Source organism: Lepidochelys kempii, chromosome 10 (genome assembly GCF_965140285.1).
Source record: "Lepidochelys kempii isolate rLepKem1 chromosome 10, rLepKem1.hap1, whole genome shotgun sequence".
In the NCBI taxonomy this organism is placed as follows: Eukaryota; Metazoa; Chordata; order Testudines; family Cheloniidae; genus Lepidochelys; species Lepidochelys kempii.
This window is the reverse complement of record NC_136389.1, coordinates 32,855,630-32,877,344: the sequence shown is the minus strand read 5'-3', so window position 1 is coordinate 32,877,344 and position 21,715 is coordinate 32,855,630. Positions and strand designations below refer to the sequence as shown.

Sequence of the window (21,715 nt, the reverse complement as noted above, 5' to 3'; positions counted from 1 at the left end):
AGGCAAAGGGTGGGACACACTTACATTTGATGGCCTTCTCTTCAGTGCACTAAGTGACAAGTCCTTATTCCAGTGTCACTCCCAAGGGTGTTCAGAATATTCAGGGTTCACATGTAATCAATGCTGTCCAGGGCTTTTCAGATAACTCCCGTTATTTATTTCCCCAGAGTTGGGTAATCAGCATTTCCAACCAGCACTGGGGAGACATCTTTCTCTAGAGGCTGAGTAGAGCAAACGCTGCCTTGTAGGAAGCTGTGACGCTTGGGTCTCACTCAGGAACACTAACACAAATGGAAAATATTAGTCATGTCACTACTCCTGCAGACAGATTTCTTTCTGAACTTTTGTGATTGCAAAGTTAGAAGTTTGTTTTTGGTGCAAGGGCCAGGCCAGGAGGACTGATTAGTTTTGAATAAAACTGTTTCAGATTTTTCTTGCTGGCTAAAACACAGTGTAGTCCCACTTGATTCACACACCTTTAGGTGACTGTATCCCACACTTGTAGGGAGATAGCTCATCCAGGCTAATGAGTCTATATCTCACTGCTCTGCACTTAAATCAAATGCAGTGGTAGCTAGAGTTAGGTCTGTGGATTAAACGTAGCTGTGGAGTGTCTTAACAATCAGTCTGCAGCTGTACTTATTTAATACAGGTGTAGAGCCCTGGGGTAGATCTAGGTCCCAGCACACAGTCTGAGCAGCCTGGCAGCTGCATGGAGCATTTCATACAGCCCCTGGAGGGTCTGTGCAGTTTGTCATTTTATGGAAATGTGTGCATTCCTGGCAAGTTGCCAATTTCAGGTCATGGCTGGGCAAGGTTTGGGTGCCTTGGTATAAAGTGTATGGCAGTGTAGTTGTAGCTGCTGGGAGCTTAAATTTATTACTTTGCTAGACACTGACAATCATGGACTGAACAGACACCAGATTTATGACTTATTACAACAATCTGTAATCTACTAACCCTCTCTTTTTGTCCTATGACCACCTTGAATGGCCATAAGAACATAAGATATATGCTAACTATTTATGCTAAACACTCTGTTCCACTTTGCATTTTGCTGTGACACTGGGAGTCCCTTTCCCAGCCCTGAAGAAGAGCTCCGTGTGGCTCGAAAGTTTGTCTGTCTCACCACCAGCAGTTGGTCCAATAAAAGAAATTACCTCACCCACCTTGTCTCTCTTGGTAGAAAAGGGGCTAGATTAACCAGAACTGCATTTGAAACTGATCAACCTTGTTTTTCTTTGAAAACTCTGATTAGTCTTTTTTAATGGTCAAAAACTCAAAGTGATGGTCTCAGAATGAGCTGGACAGGTGGAGAAGGAAGAAGCGCCCACTCAGATAGTGGGCGTTGGTCAATGTCCATGTTACGAAGAGCTCTTGGCTCTTCTAGCCAAAGGGTATGTCTGTCTCTATTGGGATAACACCTTAATTCCTGCTTCCTCTGAAGCCAGGACTTGCTATGTAAACGGTGTCCTAGTCCTCTAGGAAGCATAGGTTAGCAACGCACCAGCTCTCAGATGTGTAGAGTCTTATATCTGTGAAAGGGCCTGCTGCTAGTACAGGAATTTGTAAGTGCTAATCTGAGCTCTGTCACTAGCCTGCTGATGGACAAGTCATCTCCCCACTTTGCAACTTAGTTACCCTATTTGTCAAGTGGGGAGAATGAAATTGACCTGCCATCTGGGGGAGTTGAGGCTGCATTGCTGTTTGTAAGGTGCTCAGTGATACCACAGCGATGAACCCACATAGATGCAGGTACTATCTGCTTTCAAGAGTTGGCCTCTCACATGGCAGTCAGTCTTACTGGTCCTGAGTGAGCTCCAGAGCACAGTCAGTGCTGCACTGTTTAATTTTCTCTTGACATCAGTATGTTTAGGAGTTCTAGTGACCCAGACACTTAAAGAATCCTTTAACACTTAAGGGTTAGCAGCCTTTTTCACAAGGGAAAGGTCTCAGTTTGCACTGTGCTGCCTGTGCTGAGTGGAAGTTCAACCCCTCTCCCTAGGAACGTGTAAAAGCCCCTCCCTGACCTCTCCAGCAAGGGTTTCTTTGTGATTGTGAACATGGAAAAACAGCCAGTTCCTAGTTCTCTGGAGATTCTCCTCTTCTCTCCTTCCTGTCCCTGTAAAATGAGGCTGAATTTGGCTCGCTTTTTGATGAAAGATGAGATCTGACTGTAAAATTCCCATGAGCTCTTGGGTTTTCCCTGTCTCCGAATTGTTAGCCGGAGCCTCACCTGTCTGGAGGGCTAGGTGATCCTTCTAGATTGCAGTTGAGAGCTTTGGGGGAGGGTGTGAGGAAACTTCCACTCTGGCTCCCGGCCATGCTGTGACTGGTGAGCAAAGTTCAGTGTGTTGCCAAACCTGAAGTATTTGTGGTGGTCACCGGGAGAAATTCCACACTCATTAATGTTCCTGCCTGAACCTCTGTATCTTTGAGAACTTGTGCAAATTCCTGATTTCCTGCCAGGACCAGACTCCCCTGTGTTAACTTCAGAAGGGGCAGGGGTGAGCTCTCCTGTTGAATATAACAGAGTCAGGTGACCTCTCTTCCCTCCTGCCCTGCCACTTCAGAAGGTGACTGTGAGTTCCTGGTAGGAACTCTGCCAGCTGGTGAGTCCCCATAGGAGACAGAACAGCTGCAAGCCAATTGTCACCACATAAAGTCCTGAGAGTCAAATGGCTGAGGAAGTTTTCTCCTCTTGGTGCTGTGAATAAGTTTGAAAGTAAGTCAGGAAGCCAGCGTTGGTCAGCAGCTCCTAACCTGGATGTCCTCTCCAGTTATTGGAGGGAGATTGAGTCCTGAGATGCATTATGTGTTTGGAAAGAGGCCATCTCGTGGTGGGATTTTGTTGCCCTCTGCCGCTGCTGCTTTCTTCAGACTTATCATAGAACTGGAAGGGACCTCGAGAGGTCATCTAGTCCAGTCCCTTGCACTCAAGGCAGGACTAAGTATTATCTAGCCCATCCCTGACTGGTGTTTGTCCAACCTGCTCTTAAAAATCCCTCATGATGGACGTTACACAACCTCCCTAGGTAATTTATTCCAGTGCTTAATTACTCTGATAGTTAGGAAATTTTTCCTAATGTCCAACCTAAACTGCCCTTGCTGCAATTTAAGCCCATTGCTTCTTGTCCTATCCTCAGAGGTTAAGAAGAACAATTTTCCTCCCTCCTCCTTGTAACAAACTTTTATGTACTTGAAAACTGTTATGTCCCCTCTCAGTCTTCTCTTTTCCAGACTAAACAAACCCAATTTTTTCAATCTTCCCTCATAGGTCGTGTTTTCTAGTACTTGAATCATTTTTGTTGCTCTTCTCTGGACTTTCTCCAGTTTGTCTACATCTTGCCTGAGACGAAGGGAGGCTACATGGGGATGCTGGAGGAGGCAGGCAGTATACCACTTTGTCGCTTGGGAGTCTGCCCAGAGCGATTTACCTGGCACTTGCTAGCGGAGAATAGTTGCTTGTTTGTAATTGAGGCCTGCACCTTTGTCGCATCACCCTACTACTGTAACTCCGCTCCTGCTTCGTTGGCCAGCTCATGCTGCGAACCGACAGGCCAAGGGAGAGAAAGTAAAACTTCTGCTGTTCCCAAGAGAGAACTTCAAGGAAGAGAGACAAGCAGAGGAACCCATGTTGTGGTGGGTGTGGCTCAGATCAAAGCAGCCCTGGAACTTGTAGGTGCTCAGCCAAAAATCAAACTGCCTGTGCATCTCGCATTGACAGCACAGGGAGCTGCAGGGCTATTTCATCCCTGTGTGACTTCATTTAACTTGGCCCAGATTGTTTTAGGGGTCTCACAGTCCTGTTCTCCCCTTCCTTCATTAAGCATGGCATTTACTGCTCTCACTTGTATCACTTCTGGAATCAGATAGTAAGCTCCTTGGGGCAGGGATCAGAAGGGACCAGTGGATCATCTAGATATCACAGGCCATATTACATTGCACCCCAGTTCCCCTGTGTTGAACCCAAAAGCTTGTTTTTGACTAAAGTGTCTTCCAGAAAGGCAGCCAGTCTGGATTTGAGAACATCAAGAGATGGATAACCCACTACTTCCTTTGGTCTTTTGTTCCAATGGTTAATTACCCTCACTGGAGGAAGGATAGCCCAGTGGTTAGGGCACTGGCTAAGGATGTGGGGGACCCGGCTTCAATTCCCTGCTCTGCCATGGTCTCCCTGTGTGGCCTGGGACAAGCCTCTCAGTGCCTCAGTTTCCCATCTGTAAAATGGGGATGACGTTTCTCTACCTCAAGGGGTTTTGTGAAACGCGTTGAGATCTGCTGATAAAAGAAGCTCTATAAGAAATATACTTTGTTGTTGTTATTACTGATAAATATTTGTGGCTTATTTCCAGTTTGAAATTGTCTGGCTTCAGCTTCGAGTCACTGGTTCTTGTTCTGCCTTTCTCTGCTAGATTAGAGAGCCCTTTAGTACTCAATATTTTCTCCCTGTGAAGATACCTGTTCACTGTAATCAAGGCGCCTCTCAATCTTTGTCATAAACTAAACAGATTGAGCTTTTTAAATCCCTTATTCTAGGGCACTTTCTTCAGCCTTTGAATCATTTTTGTGGCTCTTTTCTGCACCCTCTCCTATTTTCTCAACATCCTTTTTAAAATGTGGACCCCAGAACTGGATGTAGTATTCTAGTATCAGTCCTGCTAATGCCATGAAAACGCTCTCCACTCCTTACTACTCCCCGTTTATCCATCCAAAGAAAACATTAGCCCTTTTTGCCACAGCATTGCACTAGGAGCTCATGTTTCAGTTGCCTGTCCACTATGATCCCTAAATCCTGTTCATAATCACTGCTTTCCAGGATGCAGTCCACCATTCTGTGGGTCTGGCCTACATTCCTTGTTCCCAGGCATGTAATTTTTGCATTTGGCTGGATGAACACGTTTTGTTTGAATGGGCACAGCTTAACGAGCAACCCAAATGGCTGTGTATGACTGCCCTGTCCTCCATCATCATTTCGCATTATATCAATCTTTGTGTCATCTGCAAGTTCATCTTCAATAGATTAATATTTACTTCCAGAAATTTGATTAAAATTGTTGGCTAATATATGCTGGCTAGCGTGTGTGTGTGTGTGTGTGTGTGTATACACACTAATATATATTATCTGCAACATATAAATGTATTGGTATGCCTTGTGCACCATTAACATAAAGCACAAATATTGTAACAGTGATATAGCTTAAACCGGCCTGTACCATAACCCTGTTCGCTATGCTAAGTATCCCATAACTCCTTGCATTTGCTGAAGTAAGCATTTGGCATAAGGAAACTTGTCAAAATCAAGATACATTTGTTCCATGCCTTCATGGAAAGTACCTTCATGGCCAGTACCTGGAAGGTAATATCCCAAACAAAGATAAGGAAGGAACAGAAAAACAAGTTAGGGTACTGGGACAAACTGATGGGTTGGATTTGACATAGAAAGAGATGTGTAACTTGTAAAATCATGATCTAAATAACACCAGATGGAATGTGTAATTTTGGGAGCACGCTTTCTATGTAAGGTGCATGTAACATTGCTGCACAGGATGGCTTCCCGGACCCTGGTATCAAAGAAAACCTTTTTCCTGTACTATGTGATTATTGGCTTATAACTCTAAACCTGACTGACACTGGTTATTTTGTCTCTTAAGTATATTTTATAATGAACCAAAGTGTGATCAAGCAATTGACTATGCCATTTATCAACAAAATGTTGAATAGTCTTGGAACCTGTACCAATCCGTGCAGAGCCCTACTAGAAACACCCCTATTTGATGAGGATTCCCCATTGATAACTGCTTTTTGAGATTTGTCAGTCAGTTCCTAATCCATTTGAAGTATGCTTTATTATTGTATCGTGCTCGTTCTTTAATCAGAACATTATGTGGTACTCAGTCAAATACCTCACAAAAGTCTGTTATATCTACACAATTCCCTTTATCAACCAAACTGGTAACCCCTTCAAAGAGTGAAATCAGATTTGTTTGAGAAGATCTGTTTTCCATAAAACCATGTTGCCTGGCATTAATGATATTCCTCTCCTTTTAATTCTTTAGTGATTGAATCGTGTATCAGCTTTCCTATGGTTTTGTCCAGGGTTAATGCTAGGCTAATAAGCCTGTAGTTACCCCGGTCATCCCGTTCACCCTTTTTGAATACTGGTGCAACAGTGGATCAAATTTGTGTTCTCAGACGTGCCTCTAACATCATACATAGTGATGGCTGTAAAAGGACTCTGTATACATAGTACTGGACATGAATGCCCGAAGTCTTCCACACACTGTAACTTGAAATTGACCAGGTACATGCACACAGTATCTTTCCCTGGGCCTTTCGCCCCTGCAATCAGAAAGGATTGTGTAAATGTACTGTAAAGTGAACTGGACTCAGGAATTGGAAAGCGCTCACTAACCCCAGAGCCACCTACTGATGCTCCACATTGCAAGGATCACAGGAGGATTAAGTACACAATTTTCTCCTGAAGCTGCAGCCACCAGCTGTGTGATAAACTAGGCCATAGAAAAGGATCTCTCTGCTCCCTGCACAGCAGTCTGAAATAGCCCTCAGTGCTCCTGGCTCCTGTAGCAGGCCAGCATAGTGCACAGCATAACCTTCGACCACCTGCACCCCTACTTACTGGCAGGTTCTTTACACCCAGCCCCAGGGCACCTGGTGTTAAATACATCAACAGCGTTACTCCATGGTGGTTGGGCTCAAAGCGTAAATGCGTCATCCCTGGCTCCAGTCAGACAGAACTCCAACTCTGCTGGACTGCCAACAGGAGCAGCTTCCAGAGAGTGCAACTCCAGCACCTGACCAGGAGAGCAAGCCAGCTGACTGTAACGATCCAGATGGGATGCAAGGGAGAGGAGGTGCAATCTCGCGTAACTGGGTCCTAGACCATTTAGGGTTTAAACACTTTATTCCTAGGAATGATGGGGACAGAGACAAACATTGGCAGCAGATCCAGAGGTGATGGGGGTAGGAAGTGAGCTGTAGCTCACGAAAGCTCATGCTCAAATAAATTGGTTAGTGAGTTTCCACGGTATGCATCCGATGAAGTGAGCTGTAGCTCACGAAAGCTCATGCTCAAATAAATTGGTTAGTCTCTAAGGTGCCACAAGTCCTCCTTTTCTTTCTGGAACAGTGAGAGAACCTTGAGGGATGAGTGGGGGACCCAGGAGAGTGCATGGCTTCTCGACACATCAGCAGCTCAGCTGAACCGCCAGCTAGCTGTGCAACAGAGCTCCCCAGCCCTCTGCGGTGGAGGAAGCTGAGAGACAGGTTAGAAGACAAAGAGGTGGTCTGTAGTAAGAAGAACTGCAGAGCAGGCCGAGGGGCCCTCAGCCTCCTTTCTGAACAGGTTTCAGTGATCTAAGAGCCAGGAAACCCTCTGATCTCTCTCGGTGTTCCTGACATCACAAAGATTCTCTGGGAGCTAAAAGGTTAACGATTGTAACCAGCGCTGTGAGTGGACAGCCAGTGTGGGGTGTATTGTGCTCCTGACTACTTGGGTCTCTCGGGATGCTCCATCTCTCATCAGATCATGCTTTAAAGATAGTATCACACAAAGCAGATGGAGTCCTTTATGGCAAGAGACTATGTAGGTCCTGGAGGTGGGAGCACACCCCTGAACTCTCCTGCCTGTCCGAGAGTCCTCACTTGGCCCCAATAGGCATGAGCAAAGTGGTTACTAGAGGCATTGTGATGCAGAGAAGCACACCACAGATCTTCATTAAGGGATACTGACAGGTATCAGCACAGCCCTGAGAGCCAGGAACTCATGGGTCTTAATCCCTGCTCTGACACTGATTCCACTGTGACCTTGGATGAGTTTCTTAACATCGTCTGCTGCAGTTTTCCCATCCATAAAATGGGGGTACTGCTTACCACACATGCCTCATAAGGGGCAGTGGGGATTAATGTTTGTAAAGAGAAATTAACTATATTCCTGCTAAAGACCGAGCTCAGAACCTGTAGGGAGAGACCTTCAAAAGTGCTTGGTGTTGGCTTAATTCCACTTCCCTTGAAGTCCCAGGGAGCGGAGTTTACTGTACGTTTCCACAGTCTTTTCCGAGGTCACTGTCGTCAGGCTCCAGACAAAGTGCTGAGTGCTTCTAACAATGCCATCCCATAGGGTTTAACGTGCGGCAGAGTTAGCCTGGCTGTGTCTGCCACTGCCGTACCTAGCGTGCACAGCAAGCCCTGTGGAGAAACGGGCTGGTATCAGTGGGTGCGGGCTGTCAGAGCCCTAGGAATGACACCATACGCAACTTTCTTACCTCTCGCTGTGCTGCATTTGTTCCCATGGCTACGTGTAGCTTCCCTGCTTTCGCCTAGTGTATGTTAATATGCACATCCTGGCTAGCTTGGTGGCTGTTAATAGTATATAGAGCTTATGTTGCTGATTTTTTAACCCTGCCTAGGCCAATGGTATTCCTGGCCAATGCCTGCCAGGCTGCCTATGTGAAATGAGGTCTAGGTTTTGGTACATTTCCCACTGGGGAGGTGTCCCCATCACCATCTCCCCTCCCACTCAAAATTGGTACTGATTCCCCCTCCCCCAATGTCAGTGGTGGCATGGAGACAGAGGTCTCCTGAGACTTTAGAGGGTGTTCTTTGAGCTCTGGGGCGGGCACGCTGGCAGGGGATGGTGCAGGGAAGCTTGCACTGCTGCTCTCTGTGTTGTGCATGTCTAGAGCAGTGGTTTTCAACCGGTGGTCTGCGGCCCCCTGGCCACAGACTGTCTAAGATTTCTAAAGTGGTCTGCACCTCCCTTTGAAGTTTTGTAGAGATCTGCAAGTGGGAAAAGGTTGGATTTTTTTGTTGAAAATTTTGGTCTAGAGGTTTCTGCTTCCTTCAGTCTCCCAGTCTGTCAGTCTGCTTGAAATGCCGAAGTTACACTCGCACTCACTCGGAGAGCTTGCTGATCTGGCTATGCCTTTCCATGCTTACAGTGTTGAGCTTTACCGTGAATTTATTCTCTTGAGTGGCACCAGTAACCACACTTAAATCAGGACTGTATCTATTTGCATAATAGTGCAAACGCAACCTGGTCACGTCCTACTTCGGCTGCCTTATATAGGTCATAGCAGCCACGGTTTCAGAATGGCAGCTATTTCTTGCTTTTATCCTTTTTATTCCAGCAAGTTGGAAAAGCTCTGGTTAAGAAGCCAGTTCCTGTTTTGACCTAGGTGAACCCTGGAGAAAGGTCTGTCGTCTTGATTTGTGTGGAATCTTCCAGATAGCTGTGCACTGAGGAAATAAAAATAAGGCTGTAACCATTCCCTGCATTGCTTGTTTAATTTGACTATTTTTAATCTTTATTTGGCAGCTTTTATATTAAATCATTGATGCTTTAAAACCTCATACCTATTTAAATGCCCACTGAAGGTGGAATTTATGTTGGTGTTTGGATTTATGTTAGTTATGGATTCTCTTGGAGACATCCTGCTAAAGTAACATCTAGCTACATCTGCTGTGTATTCCGGATAGCCTTATGGAGTGCTCTATGAGGCTATTTGGGAGAGAAGATCTACAGGTGCTGGAGAGCCAGAAGGATTCTAGGCAAAAGCCCCTTTGTTATCTAGGCCTCCCTGAATGGTTTGTCCACCTAATTTAACCAGCTGAGCCTCAGATGTGCTACTGGTAGGATGTTAGAAGCTGGGCTAGGGCAGCAAGCTCAGTATCATTATAGACATTTAAAAGGCAATCTGTTTAAAACTGATCCACAGAAAAAACTTTTCTACAAGCACATAAATAACTAAGGCACTGTAATGGGGCAGGACTCACCACCTCAGTGCCTCCTGCTGGCCATGCTGGAAATTAGCTCTTGGTTACCAGTGAGCATTCCTCTAATGGTGTCTCACTGCCATCACTTCTGCTCTGCCTCTAAGACCCGCATCGCTCCCCAGATCGTGGCGTCCTCTTCTGGGCACAGCCCTCCAGCTGTGCCCCACTCTGCTTTCTCTCCCCTTCCGGGGGAACCAGCTGTCTCTAGTCCATCCACTTGTTGCTGTGGCCTACTGCAGCCTTCGGTCTAGCCCCTCCCCTCAAGGAGTAAACTACAGTCTGAATACTGGTCACTCCCTCTGTGACAAGTGGGAGAAAAGAGGGTGGACGGACCTGCCCGCTATTCTGGGCCCTGACCCAGGGACCCTATAGCCAGCGGCCATATGCTGCTGCTCCTCCAACTCCCACTGCCTATTTCCCTGGGCCATTTCCCTGTAGCCCTAGCACCTTTCTGGCCCTTTTTATCAGGGGCCTCAGTCTGGCAATCCTCAGGCTAGAGCTCACTATTGCTCCCCTAACCCTACCCAGCACTGCTCTATCTAAGGTGGTACTCTAAGGCAGCCAGTCCTTCTCCCTTGCACTCCAGGGAGAGATTCCCTCTGTTCTACTCAGCAGCCCTTCTTATATGGGCCAGCCTGGCCCTAATTGGCTGCTCCACTAAGCCTTCTCCCTATTGGCTGGCTCAGTCAGCCCTCTTCTAATTGTCTGGGTTCTGCGCAGCCTCTCCAAGGCTGCTTTAACCCTTCTTCTGCCTGACAGGCACTCATTGCCTCAGGATGTTGTTGCAACTAAGAGAGCTTACAGGGTTCAGAAAAGGATTAGAATGTACAGGGATAATGACAGAATCAGCAGTGACATTAGGCTGGATAAAAATTTATAAGAAAGATAAACCTTCCTACTCTAGGACACAAACCAACCCCTAACTGATGGGGCTAGATTATTTCAGCCGTCTAAGCATGTGAGAGAGAGAGAATGCTCGGTGCCACCTCAGAGACCAGTGTCCCATCTCTAGCCATACTCATCGCTGATGAAGGAAGGAGATATTCAAAAACAAAACAAAAAAAAACCCCAAACCCTCCCCAGATATGTTGTGGAGGGAATCCCTTCCTGACTGCTGCAGGTGGCCAGCTGAAACCCTGAAGCATGGCTCTAGGAACATAAAGCATAAACCAGAAGTGAGCGACAGGGCTGTGGAGCCTTGCTCCCTACCAGGCCTCTGTACCCTAGGACTGTGACTGAGAAAGGGATGATGGCGGTGGAGGAGCATTTTAAATTGCATCCTCCTCTGATTTTCCAGTGCATCTTGTCCCTTCTATCTCTCCTTCAGGGCATGTCTACACTACAATATTAAGTTGACCTACGTTAGGTTGACTTACAGCCACCACAGTAATTAATGTGATGGCTGATGTCCACACTGCCCTCCTGTCAGTGGTGCATGTCCTCACCAGGAGCACTTCCACTGACTGAAGAGGGGCAGTGTGGGGGGCTGAGATCCAGGGCTCTCAGCGCTGCACTGCTTCCCACTGGAAGCCCAGCTGCCTGGCCAGGGCTTCTTACCTCTCTACTGAGAGTGGAGGGGAAGCTGCTTGGTGTGTCTCTCCTCTGGTGGGGTGCTCCATGCCCAGAATCTGGTCAGCTGCCATGTTCCTAGCAGGGAGTCGAGACACCAGGGGACAGCAGGGCTCCCTCTGGGGAGCCTGGGTGGCAGTCTAAGCCAGGAGCCTGAGTGGCAGCCCAGCTTGGGGTGGAGACCTAGCAGCAGCCTAGCTGGAAGCTGGCTTTCTTGTCAATTTCATGGCTCCAGCCGATGTAAGGAACAGTTTCGCGCTGACATAAGCCCTATGCCTCTCATGGAGATGGGGTTATTATGTCGGTGTACTACGGCACTTACATCGGCAGGAACCAGGCTGTAGTGTGCATTGTCCATTGTGAGGATAACTTCATTTATAGTGCTTTCTCTTCTGTAGGATTGTGACCGTTGCCTCCCTGGGACTGAAATAGAGTGACTGTGAGATCAGCTAGCACAAGGGTGGCCAAGCTGTGGCTCCGGAGCCACGTGTGACTCTTGAGAAGTTTAATATGCATCTCCTTGTATAGGCGCTGACTCCGGGGCTGGAGATATTGGTGCCAACTTTCCAATGTGCCGGGGGTGCTCACTGGTCAACCCCCGGCTCTGCAACAGGCCCTACTCCCATTCCACCCCTTCCTGTCCCCTCCCCTGAGCCTGCTGTGCCCTTGTTCCTACCCCTCGCCTCCCGAGCCTCCTGCATGCTACAAAACAGCTGATCAGGAGGTGTGGGGAGGGAGGGGGAGGTGCTGGTTGGCGGGGCTGCCAGTGGGTGGGAGGTGCCGGGAGCGGCAGGTGGGGGAGCAGATGGGGGGCTGCTGACGTATTATTGTGGCTCTTTGGCAATGTACATTGGTAAATTCTGGCTCCTTCTCAGGCTCAGGTTGGCCACCCCTGAGCTAACACGTCAGTAGCAGGCATTTTGCAGTTAAATAACCTCTGAAAGAGATTCAGCTGCTGCTTAGGGCAGATCTCCTCTTGGCTTAAATGCTCATCTTAGGGAGACTTATGCTGCTTGGGGTTGCTCCCAAGAACAGGGTGACTTGGATGGGTTTAGGGGGGTATCTTGTTCTGAGGCAGATAACAAGGAAATTTAGGCTGACTATCCGAAAAACCTTCCTGACAGTTAGCTCTGCTGGAACAGTGGGCCTCTCTGTGGTGACACGGTGACCCATGGCTTTAGTCATTAAGACTGTATTGGACAAAGCTTAACATACTCTAAGAACACTCTTGCACTGGCCTCTGAGGATGAAGTAGATGAGATAGCAAGTATCTTCCATCTGTAAAGTTTGTCCTGACTCTGGCTTTTTCTTGTAGGTATAAGGATGACCTAGACAGTCCTACTGAGGAGAACGGGAAGCAGAAAGTCCTGTACAGCCTAGAATTCACCTTTGATGCTGATGCCCGTGTTGCCATCACAATCTACTGCCAGGCTACAGAGGAATTCATCAGTGGCATGGCAGTGTAAGTACTGGGAAAACAGATTTAAAGGGGCACTGGCAACTTACAGGTCACAAGTCTGTCTGAAATTTTTCTTCTGGTACAAGTAACACCAAAGGAGGCAGGAGAGAGCACGAGGTTTCTCCTTTACAGTTTGCTTGCTTTGTGCATTTGGCAGCTCTGTATCTTAGTAGTTTCCCCTGTTAGTTAGTTGTGTGGGTTTTTCCATGCACATTTGGGAAAAGAAAACTAAAGCCATACAGTTTGTCAGGGAGACACAAGGTGTAGCTCCTGAAGGTGTAAGCTCATTTTTTGTAACTGACCAACTAGATTTCAAGAGGATGTCCCTTTTCATTGCAACACCTGGGTCAATAGAACTGATGCAGTGAGAATGAGCGCCCTTCAAGGATCAGGAGAGGGAAAAATGTGTAAGGAATCGAGCCGCCTCCCCCGGCTTTAGGGGTTAAATGACCATCTTATGAAATTAATTATATTGAAGGGTCTCTCCTGTGTTTTATAGGCAATAATGCCTGTTAGATGTTTCCTTCCTGGTGCCTACTCTAACATTTGTGTGGTCAAAGTTCAACCAAGGGAATGTTAGTGTGGCTTGTATCGTCAATATAATTCAGTCATGAAGACTCAAAGTCCTAGTATGCAATGCTTAATCTAGATCAGCATATCTAGGCTGTGTCCAATCAAGGCGGAGTTTTATATTTTTGGGATGTTTTAGTCTCAAGGGGGCACACTTCCGTGTTTAAAGACCTAGGGTGCCTGTAATTTTCTTTTTTTCCATGCAATTTAAGTACACGGGGGCCTGGTGACTTACTACTGCAGGCCTCATATGGCATGATTTTTAGACCCCTCTATTTATAAATAGCTCAGGATCTTTTGTCGCTAACAGAAATTTCTAGGCTGGAGAAGCTTAATGTAGATCTCTAATTGATGGCTGACATCTCTCTACAGTTAGAATTAAGGGTTTCTGCAATTGTGTTATACATCATACTGGCTTTTAAAGGAAACTTGTGTAATTTAAGGTAAGTGATCTATTAATGATTAAAGCAGAAAAAAAAATCAAATAGAATTGATGTCAAAAGACTTGCTTAGGCACAATGTAAACATCCTGCTAATGATCAATGAATGTTGTTTTTAGAAATGGGGCCAAAGGCTGAACATTCCCATCCAGATGTGAATTCCTCCAAACTTGGAGGGTGTCCAAAGTCAGGATTTTGATCAGGCTCCTCTCTAGTTTTGTTAAAGCCTGCAGCTGTCTTTACTCTTTGTGAAAAGTAATAAATTAGCTCCTCTTACAGAGCTTTGGCACCTCTTGGGAAGCTTTGAAAACCCAGCTCTTCAGCCCCAGTTTCTCCTGAGCAGTGCAGTATATAGGCAGGCTCCTAGAAATCCTAACTGTTTCCATGTTATGTTTTTGTAAGCCTTTAAAAAGGTTTCCTGTGAATTTAGTGCTAGCGAAGGTCTCGGCTTGACACTCTTGGCACTTGAAGTCCTCTGTCCCTAAAACTGGTGAAACGTGGCTAAGCAGCAGTGCCAGCTTCTCTGCTACTGCCCTGCAGAATATCCCTCACCCTTGCTCTGAAAAGGGATCATCTTTAGGGACTGTGCCTTTATGTTGGAGTGGCATAGCTGTCCAGTGCGCAAGTCCTTAGACTGAAAGAGCACAGCTGGGTTCTGTTCCTGCCTTTCACTGACCCTTGAGCAAATCAACCATGCCTCAGTTTCCCCTCCCATACCATGAGGATAATGATGGCTTATGACTGGGTGGTGGTGGTTATGGTTGCAACAGAAGCCGATGGACTCTTCTGAAGCCAAGATCCTGATTTAATGCAGATGTGGTAGATAATAGGGATCTGGGGAAGAGAGCAGCAAATATAGACTTTATAAACTGCTTTAATTCAACCCAGACTATTTTCCCATGTGATGGTGGCGGCAGCTTTGTAAGCACATCTTGGGGCTAGTGCAGCTGCCTGAAGTGGGTATCTCTGCTTCTCTGGATTTAGCACGCTGCTACTAAAAACGTTCTTTTAAAGCCCTGATTTTAGCTTTGCCAAGCAGTTCTGTAAGGGCAAACACTATAATTGCTTTGATTTATTCTCCAAGTTCTGGTGGAAAAAACAACTCTGGGCTGCATTTAGAACACCTCAAAGTGGAGAGCTGCATTTTTAGCACACTAATTGGAGTGCACGATCGTTGAGGGTACTTTATCTCCATTGGTTTGACACTAATATCTAAACTGAAGGGTCAGTGTGTGCAACTGTTGTGTGTGTTAGAATCAATGCCCCCTCTCACCCCTTTCAGACTGATATGCCCAGCGCTTCAGGGGGGAGCAGGATCTCTCTGAAAACCAAAGTCACTTTTTCCTCTTAAGTGGAAGCCAATCTCTGAAGCAGGAGAGGCTTCCTCCAAAGGTGCCAAGGCAAACGTGTCCTCTTAGCCACCAGTCTGCAGCATGCTCCTTGGAAGTTCTAAATGGCTGAAGCTCACTTCCCTGGCTACTTTGCTGAAAGACCCACCTCACAATCCCTAATCGTACTAACATGATGTTTGTTTCAGTCCCCGGCTTGGAGCATGGCTTGGGCCTCTTAGAGTCATTTTGCTGCATTTTGGAGGAGGGACTCTCAGCTCTCTGTGCAGAGACCATTCTCCATGGACCACAACCCCCCCGGCCTGCTTATCCTGCAGCTCTATCCAGAGCTAATAGGTCTCCTTCCCTTTGCTGAGAGAACTGGGGTCCATTTCAAAGACAAAAGGAAATCTCCTCCCAGAATGGCTCAGCACTCCAATTAGAAAAGGAATGGCATCAGTACCATGGGAATCCATCTTGAAGACAGAAGGAGTCTCTTCTCTGCTTGAGACTTCTCTGTCTGTTTCATGAGACAGCTGAGTTTTCTGGAGTCTGTTAGGCTGGGGAAGATAGCATGTGTGTGTGGTATGAGCAGCCTGTGTGTTTCATTGCATGATTAGTGGCTTTGAGCTCCCTTCCCTAATCTGTCCAAAGCCTCACACCACACTGGCATGTCATGCTCTTCGTTAAAACAGGGTCCCTAGGGATTTTACAGCTGCAGGTGTCTTGCTGAATGTCATAAAACCATTTCCTAACTGTGAGGTATGAACGTTTAGTAGTCCCCTAAGGGAAAGAGTTGGAGTCAGCCCCATGACTGGAGTCACTTAAAACTAGCCATTTGGGCTGGACATGCACTTCAAGGAACAATCCTGTGCTGCCAAAGGTGACCTAATAGTTTTGGTTTCTAACTCTGTGTGAGGATACTGTTCAGTACTTGTGCAGAGCTTTTCCTTTCCATGTGCTTTAGAGACAAGAGATGCTCTTCCCTAAATTACTTATACTGCACTGTTTGCTTGCAGGCACAATGAAGCACAGCTGATTTCATTGGAATGATTTATTACATTTCATTTCTATTAGTATCAGGTATTGCAAAACCACCCCACCCAATCCTGTCTCTTTTAAAGTGACAGCCCATGTGACACTGGGTCACTTACCATCTGTTTGAATGTGGGATTTTGAACTTAATTCCTTTTGATGGTGGTGAACCAGCTAATTAAATGTATGCCTTGGCCTACTGGCTGCATTCATTTGAGTGTGTACAGAAAGGAGGCAGCAGGACTAGATGAGCCTCTTGTCACTTAATAGTCTCATGCTTATTCATGGCCTGTGAAAGTCCTTTCTCCTTGATTGTACAGAGAAGTCAAATTAAGCATGAGTGTCTATAGCAGAAGTGTGTGAAGCAATCCAGGGCTGGGTATTTACTGCTGTGCACAAACCTACTCCTCTCTTTAAGGCCAAAGCCTGCTTTGAGCCATACAGATAGCAGCCCCCAAAGAAATTCTATAGTGCTTGAAACTCCTATGCCATAAAACTAAATTCCAGAGATTTCACTGCCCACAGGTAAACCCTCTTTCTTTAATAAGAGTTTAGCCCCCTCTTGCCTTTCTCTGCAGCTGCACTAGCTGAACAACTTGGGCATGCTGGTTAGAGTAAATATGAGTGCAGCACGTTTTACACAATAAGTCCAGCTAGCAAATCTAGACCTGCTACAGTCTTGGGATGGTGAAACCTGCCTGCCAAAGGGCAGATTTCACACACTCGGCCACAGTTTCTCCAGGGCTGGTGCGGAGAAGCTATGCCTCTTCCTGGGAGAAAGGAGAGAGTTGACATTGCACTGTGTGGCAACCTACCACCAGGTCAGGAATGGACATACAAACGGACACAGAATCAAACCCCAAACATTGTGTGTGACCTGTCCTGCATGAGTCCTAACTGCCTCTGACAGAGACCTAAGGGGTCTGGCTTTTCATACTCAGCCTTTAGCAACATTTGTCTAGTGTATTCTGCCAATAAAATCCCAATTGAATTGAAGTGATGCCTATGCCTGACTTGGGACACCATGTGCTTGCTGTAGCTGATTTGACTGTATAGTAAGTAAAACCACACTCACCTGCGTACCCTATAATTCACACACAAAGCAGCTGTCACTTCCCACCTCCCCACAGCACTTTAATAACAGAGTTGCAGCGAGATCTCCTATTACTACAGCTGTTATTTTTATGCTGTACTGTTCTGAACATTTTTCTAGTACATTGTGAAGTATTGTCATAAATCATTAAAATGAAACTACCCCAGCAAGAATGAACAAAGCACGTTTTAGTGCAGTCCCCTGGATGTTTTTTTTTTATTCACCCAGCTGTTAATTTGCAAAATCAGTCTTTGGCACCCCATGCAAGTGGTTCCACTGACTGTCTAATCAGCCTGGCAAAATTCTACCAGCCAGGTTCTTAGCTGGTGTCAGTGTCGTGGCAATGGATTTCCAGTGTAACTATGCCAGTGTACACCAACTGGGGAGCTTGCCTGGGGCATGTAATTTTTGGCTCAGGCCGGCTGGGTAAGACATCTGCAGTTCTTTCTCCTCCAGACATTTATACTGTGCTCATCACCAAGATAGCTGAGGCCAAACTGGGAGACCTAAAATCAGACGTTTAAACTCCTAAAATAGAAGTGGTCTCTTTTTTTCTCCAAGCTTCCTGCTCCCACGGGCTTGAGTGGGATTTGTAAGTGCTCAGCTTCTCTGACAATCAGGCGGCTAAATCCTAAGGACTTGACTGTGGATTTAGGAGCCTAACTTTAGGCCCCCAGTTTGAAAGTATTGGCTTGAGCGTGTAAGGGTAAGGGCAGATGAGCAGGTGCTTTCCCTGGGTTGGTGCTTTTTAATGGTAGGTGTGCAGTGGTGCTCAAAACAGGCTGTGGATAGCTAATTATTGATCACGTGTGTCAGAACTGCATTAAACCTCTCGGCTGTTAGGTGGGTGAGCGGTGTAGCTGTCCTGGAGCAGCCTGCTGTGGACTCTGAAGAGAAGATCCCCTGCTTTACACTGCCAACCAACACACTGGAAATGGAGCTATCAGCTAGTTAAAAGTGCATCTAAGGAGCCAACCAACTGTACCATGCAACCATGGCAACAAAAGCATTATTATGGAGCTCTGGGAAGCTTTAAGCTCTAAATGCAAGACAGAAAACGTGAGGGAGATGACTGCTGTTGTGTAAATATGTGGGAGCTGCATCGTGCTCCTGGCTGGAGCAGAGGCAGGGCACACTAGGTGGTAGTGGCTGTTGTCGTGTTCTTTGGAGCCCTTGTGGGAGCTGTCTTACCATCTCTTTTCCACGCGCTTTGCGTTAGTTACCGTGGAAGTTGCAAGTGTGCTTTCCAGCCACAGCAGGTGCTTTAGTTCCTGACAGTCTGCGAGCTCCGCTTCTGTATCACAAAAGGGCTAGTCAGATCCTTTAAAGATGCTGAATCCAGATCTCCTAGCGGTGCTTCTACTCCCTGGTTTCCTCTTTCCTTGCACACTTTCCTCAGAGCCATGGTCTTGCCCTTCACACAGCTCTGCCCTTCTCTCATCCTCTTTCACCTCAAGAGCCGCGCCTCCCATTCTCCTCACCTCCCTTGCTTGGTTTCTCTCCAGCCCCTGCTCTTTGAGCAAGCGCAAAGCCCCTCTTTCAAACCATTTGTTTTTACAGAGCTGCTGCTATTCCTCTCCCTTACAACGGAGAATAGTGAGGATAACAGCCTATTACTATGGCTAACCAATGGAGTTACTCCTTTAGCTCAAGTACGTAAAGGTCTGGACTGTAGGTCCTTGGTTTGAACTCTGCTAAACACCCTTCAAGGATCATTATTTCTGCATTAGCTTGCACCCGGGACATTTTGCTTCCCCTATGATTTGTAAGATACCACTTACACCCTGGACACAGTAAATAGTGGCACCAGGTGGAAGTTTCCTTGGATGCTTACAGCCCTGCTGGAACTTCTAACTTGGGTTAGGATAGAGAACCCAGCCGATTACAAGTGCAGAAGGCCTGGAGGGTGGCAGCTGGCCCTACTGCTCCAGGTGATGCCTTGGTTTCAGAGTAAGACCCTAACAAGGGAATAACTGTCACTCCGCCATAGGTGTGGAGGGAAAGTTGGCCAACACCCCTGGATCTGGTGTTGGTGCGGCTGGTGGGGGGTGCCCTTGAGCTAGTGGAGTTGTACTGCCTTCAGATCAAGGATGCTGCTCTTGCAGGGAGGGAAAGGGGCATGGGGCTTGGAGACATGGGTGTGAGAGGAGGGTATCAAATTTAGTTCCTGCTACTTGGCCCAAATGCTGATCCAATGCTAAGCTGCCACTGCTCTCTGTGTGCAGCCATTAGAGGGAGCCAAATGCCATCGCAGGCGGGACGCAGGCAGCCTGTCAGCAAGTGAGGGGAGGTGTGGAAAGATTTATCACTGTTAGATCACTGCTCAAGCTTTCAGCTGTGCATTGAGGGCAGGGGCCAGGCTTCCTCTTCAAAAGTATTGAGGAGACCTGAGCCTGTTAAAATACGTGCTGCCAGTACCCATACTCCAGACCTCTGGGGTCAGCCTTTGCTAGGCTGGGGTCCCTTGTCTGCAGTGCTTTGTGCTGCCCCATTGACTAATATTCCCATCCAGGCCACTATGGAACTGATCAACTTGACTGCAGATCAAGGCTGTGTTCTTGCGCTCTTTCCCTCTCCTGTGCTCACTTTCCCTTCCTTTTTGTGTCCAGAGTGAATGGCTGCCAGCCCCTGCCAGCTCCACTTCTCAGAGCAGCTATTTGTGATTCCTGGGAGGCTGCAGGCGTGAATGACTTTCTTAGAGTCCAGCACAGAGCAATCACTTGTTACATTGAGTTTTCTTTTTTGCCCCCTCTCCAGATACAGCACAAAGAATCCTTCTCTGCAGTCAGAGACGGTTCATTACAAGAGAGGGGTGAGCCAGCAATTCTCCCTGCCTTCCTTCAAGATTGATTTCTCAGACTGGAAGGACGATGAGGTAAATCTCTCCTTAGATTTCCCTCTTCTCCAAAACCCTGTTGTTCCAGAAACACTGGGCTCTGTTTATTTAACTTCCTGAGTTGTAGCTGGAAAATTACCAGTCACAGTTGCCGTGGCATGATCTGTCAGCATGGGGTGAAGGGCCCTGGGAAAAATGGGTCTGAAACATTCAGGACAACTGTTGGGTAGGTATATTAAGCCAAAAAAAAAAAGGGGGCATGGGTTGGGGCGGGTTGGACTGTCTGTCGAGATCTCAGATACCTGGAGTAGATTGGAACTTATCTACAGCTCTCTGGGTGAATGACACTGGTGCCATCTCCAGAGGAAGCTGCTGCTTTTTCATCCAGTCTTGATGTGATGTTCTCCCAACTGATCAGGGCACTGTGGGAGCTCAGGAACGCAAGTCCCCTTCAGAGAGGCATTTATCACCTAGTAATGTGTCTGGTTACACAGAGCCTGCAGAAAAGTTGGGTCCACTTAGCAAACGTATTAAACCACATGATTGATAAGTAAACTTCTTTTTAAAGAGAGAGTCCCCAGTTACAATATTCACTTTTTTTTTTACCCCATCAAAGGAAGTCAGAATCATACAAGCAGGGTGGAATTTGATCGCTTTGAAAATAAATACTTATCTTCTCTAGAAAAGAGTACAATTTTGAATTGTGTTCTGAGCTGTGAATTAGTATTAGTATTCCATTTCTCATGATGTCCTACTGGTGAATCAGCGTGTGTTTGTTTTTTCCTAGTGTGTGTCTGTTACAGAATATTGAGGGGGCGCATATGTGTTCATAGATTCCAAGGCCGGAAGGGATGAGGGACCACTGCAATCATGTAGCCTGATCTCCTGTGTAACACAGGCCAGAGAACTGCCCCACAATCATTCCTATTTGAACTAGAGCAGGGATTTTAGAAAAGCATCCCCCAAATCTTGATTTAAAAGTTGCCAGTAATGGAGAATTCACCATAGCCCTTTTGGAAAGATACTACAAAGGTAATTGAGCCTATAAGGCACATTTGCATTCATTCACGGGTTTCAAAGAACTCAAGATCACCATGACTGGAGCTGTGTTGGTTGGGAAAGTGAGCATTTATGTATAGCCTTCCATAAGCTTCCCTTTGTCCGGTATCTGATAGATAAGAAGATTCTTACAAGAAAATGAAAGGGATTCTATCAAGTCATGTGGGCCCAAAACATAAAGGGATCTGTCAACTCCAAAATGATACTGTGTGACATGTTAGTTACTGTTATTACAAGTAACTTGCCTACCTTCCTAGAACTGAGAGATTAGCGAGAAAAAGATTGGTGTTTTTTCTGGGTTTCTTTGTATGTTTAACAGCATTTTTGGTACGTTTAATTTCACTGTTCTATCTGGTTTATCAGCCTTAGGGTGAGGCTTTTATGTCTGCTGATTTTAATTTCAAAATGATGGCGCACCTTACTGCAGAGGAGGATTGTGAGATCAGAGGTGAATGAGCTAGTCACTGCATTTCTTTTCTTTTGTTTCCATTTTTCCCAGCACCTGCCAGTTAAGTAAATATTGGGTGGGAT

General features: G+C 46.5%; 1 protein-coding gene across 6 annotated transcripts in view; it reads left to right on the top strand.

Annotated features, from left to right (window-relative positions):
• Positions 1–21,715, top strand: part of MGRN1 (mahogunin ring finger 1) — a 106,192-nt gene that overhangs the window by 24,839 nt on the left and 59,638 nt on the right. For 5 of the 6 annotated variants that reach the window (XM_073362742.2, XM_073362743.2, XM_073362744.2 and 2 more), the window contains exons 4-5: positions 12,680–12,826; positions 20,047–20,164. In XM_073362742.2, coding sequence (XP_073218843.1) covers positions 12,680–12,826; positions 20,047–20,164 — 265 coding nt within the window. Of the gene's footprint in view, positions 1–3,358; positions 3,643–12,679; positions 12,827–20,046; positions 20,165–21,715 lie in introns of those variants that run through there. The other variant, XM_073362748.2, reaches the window with a different exon arrangement.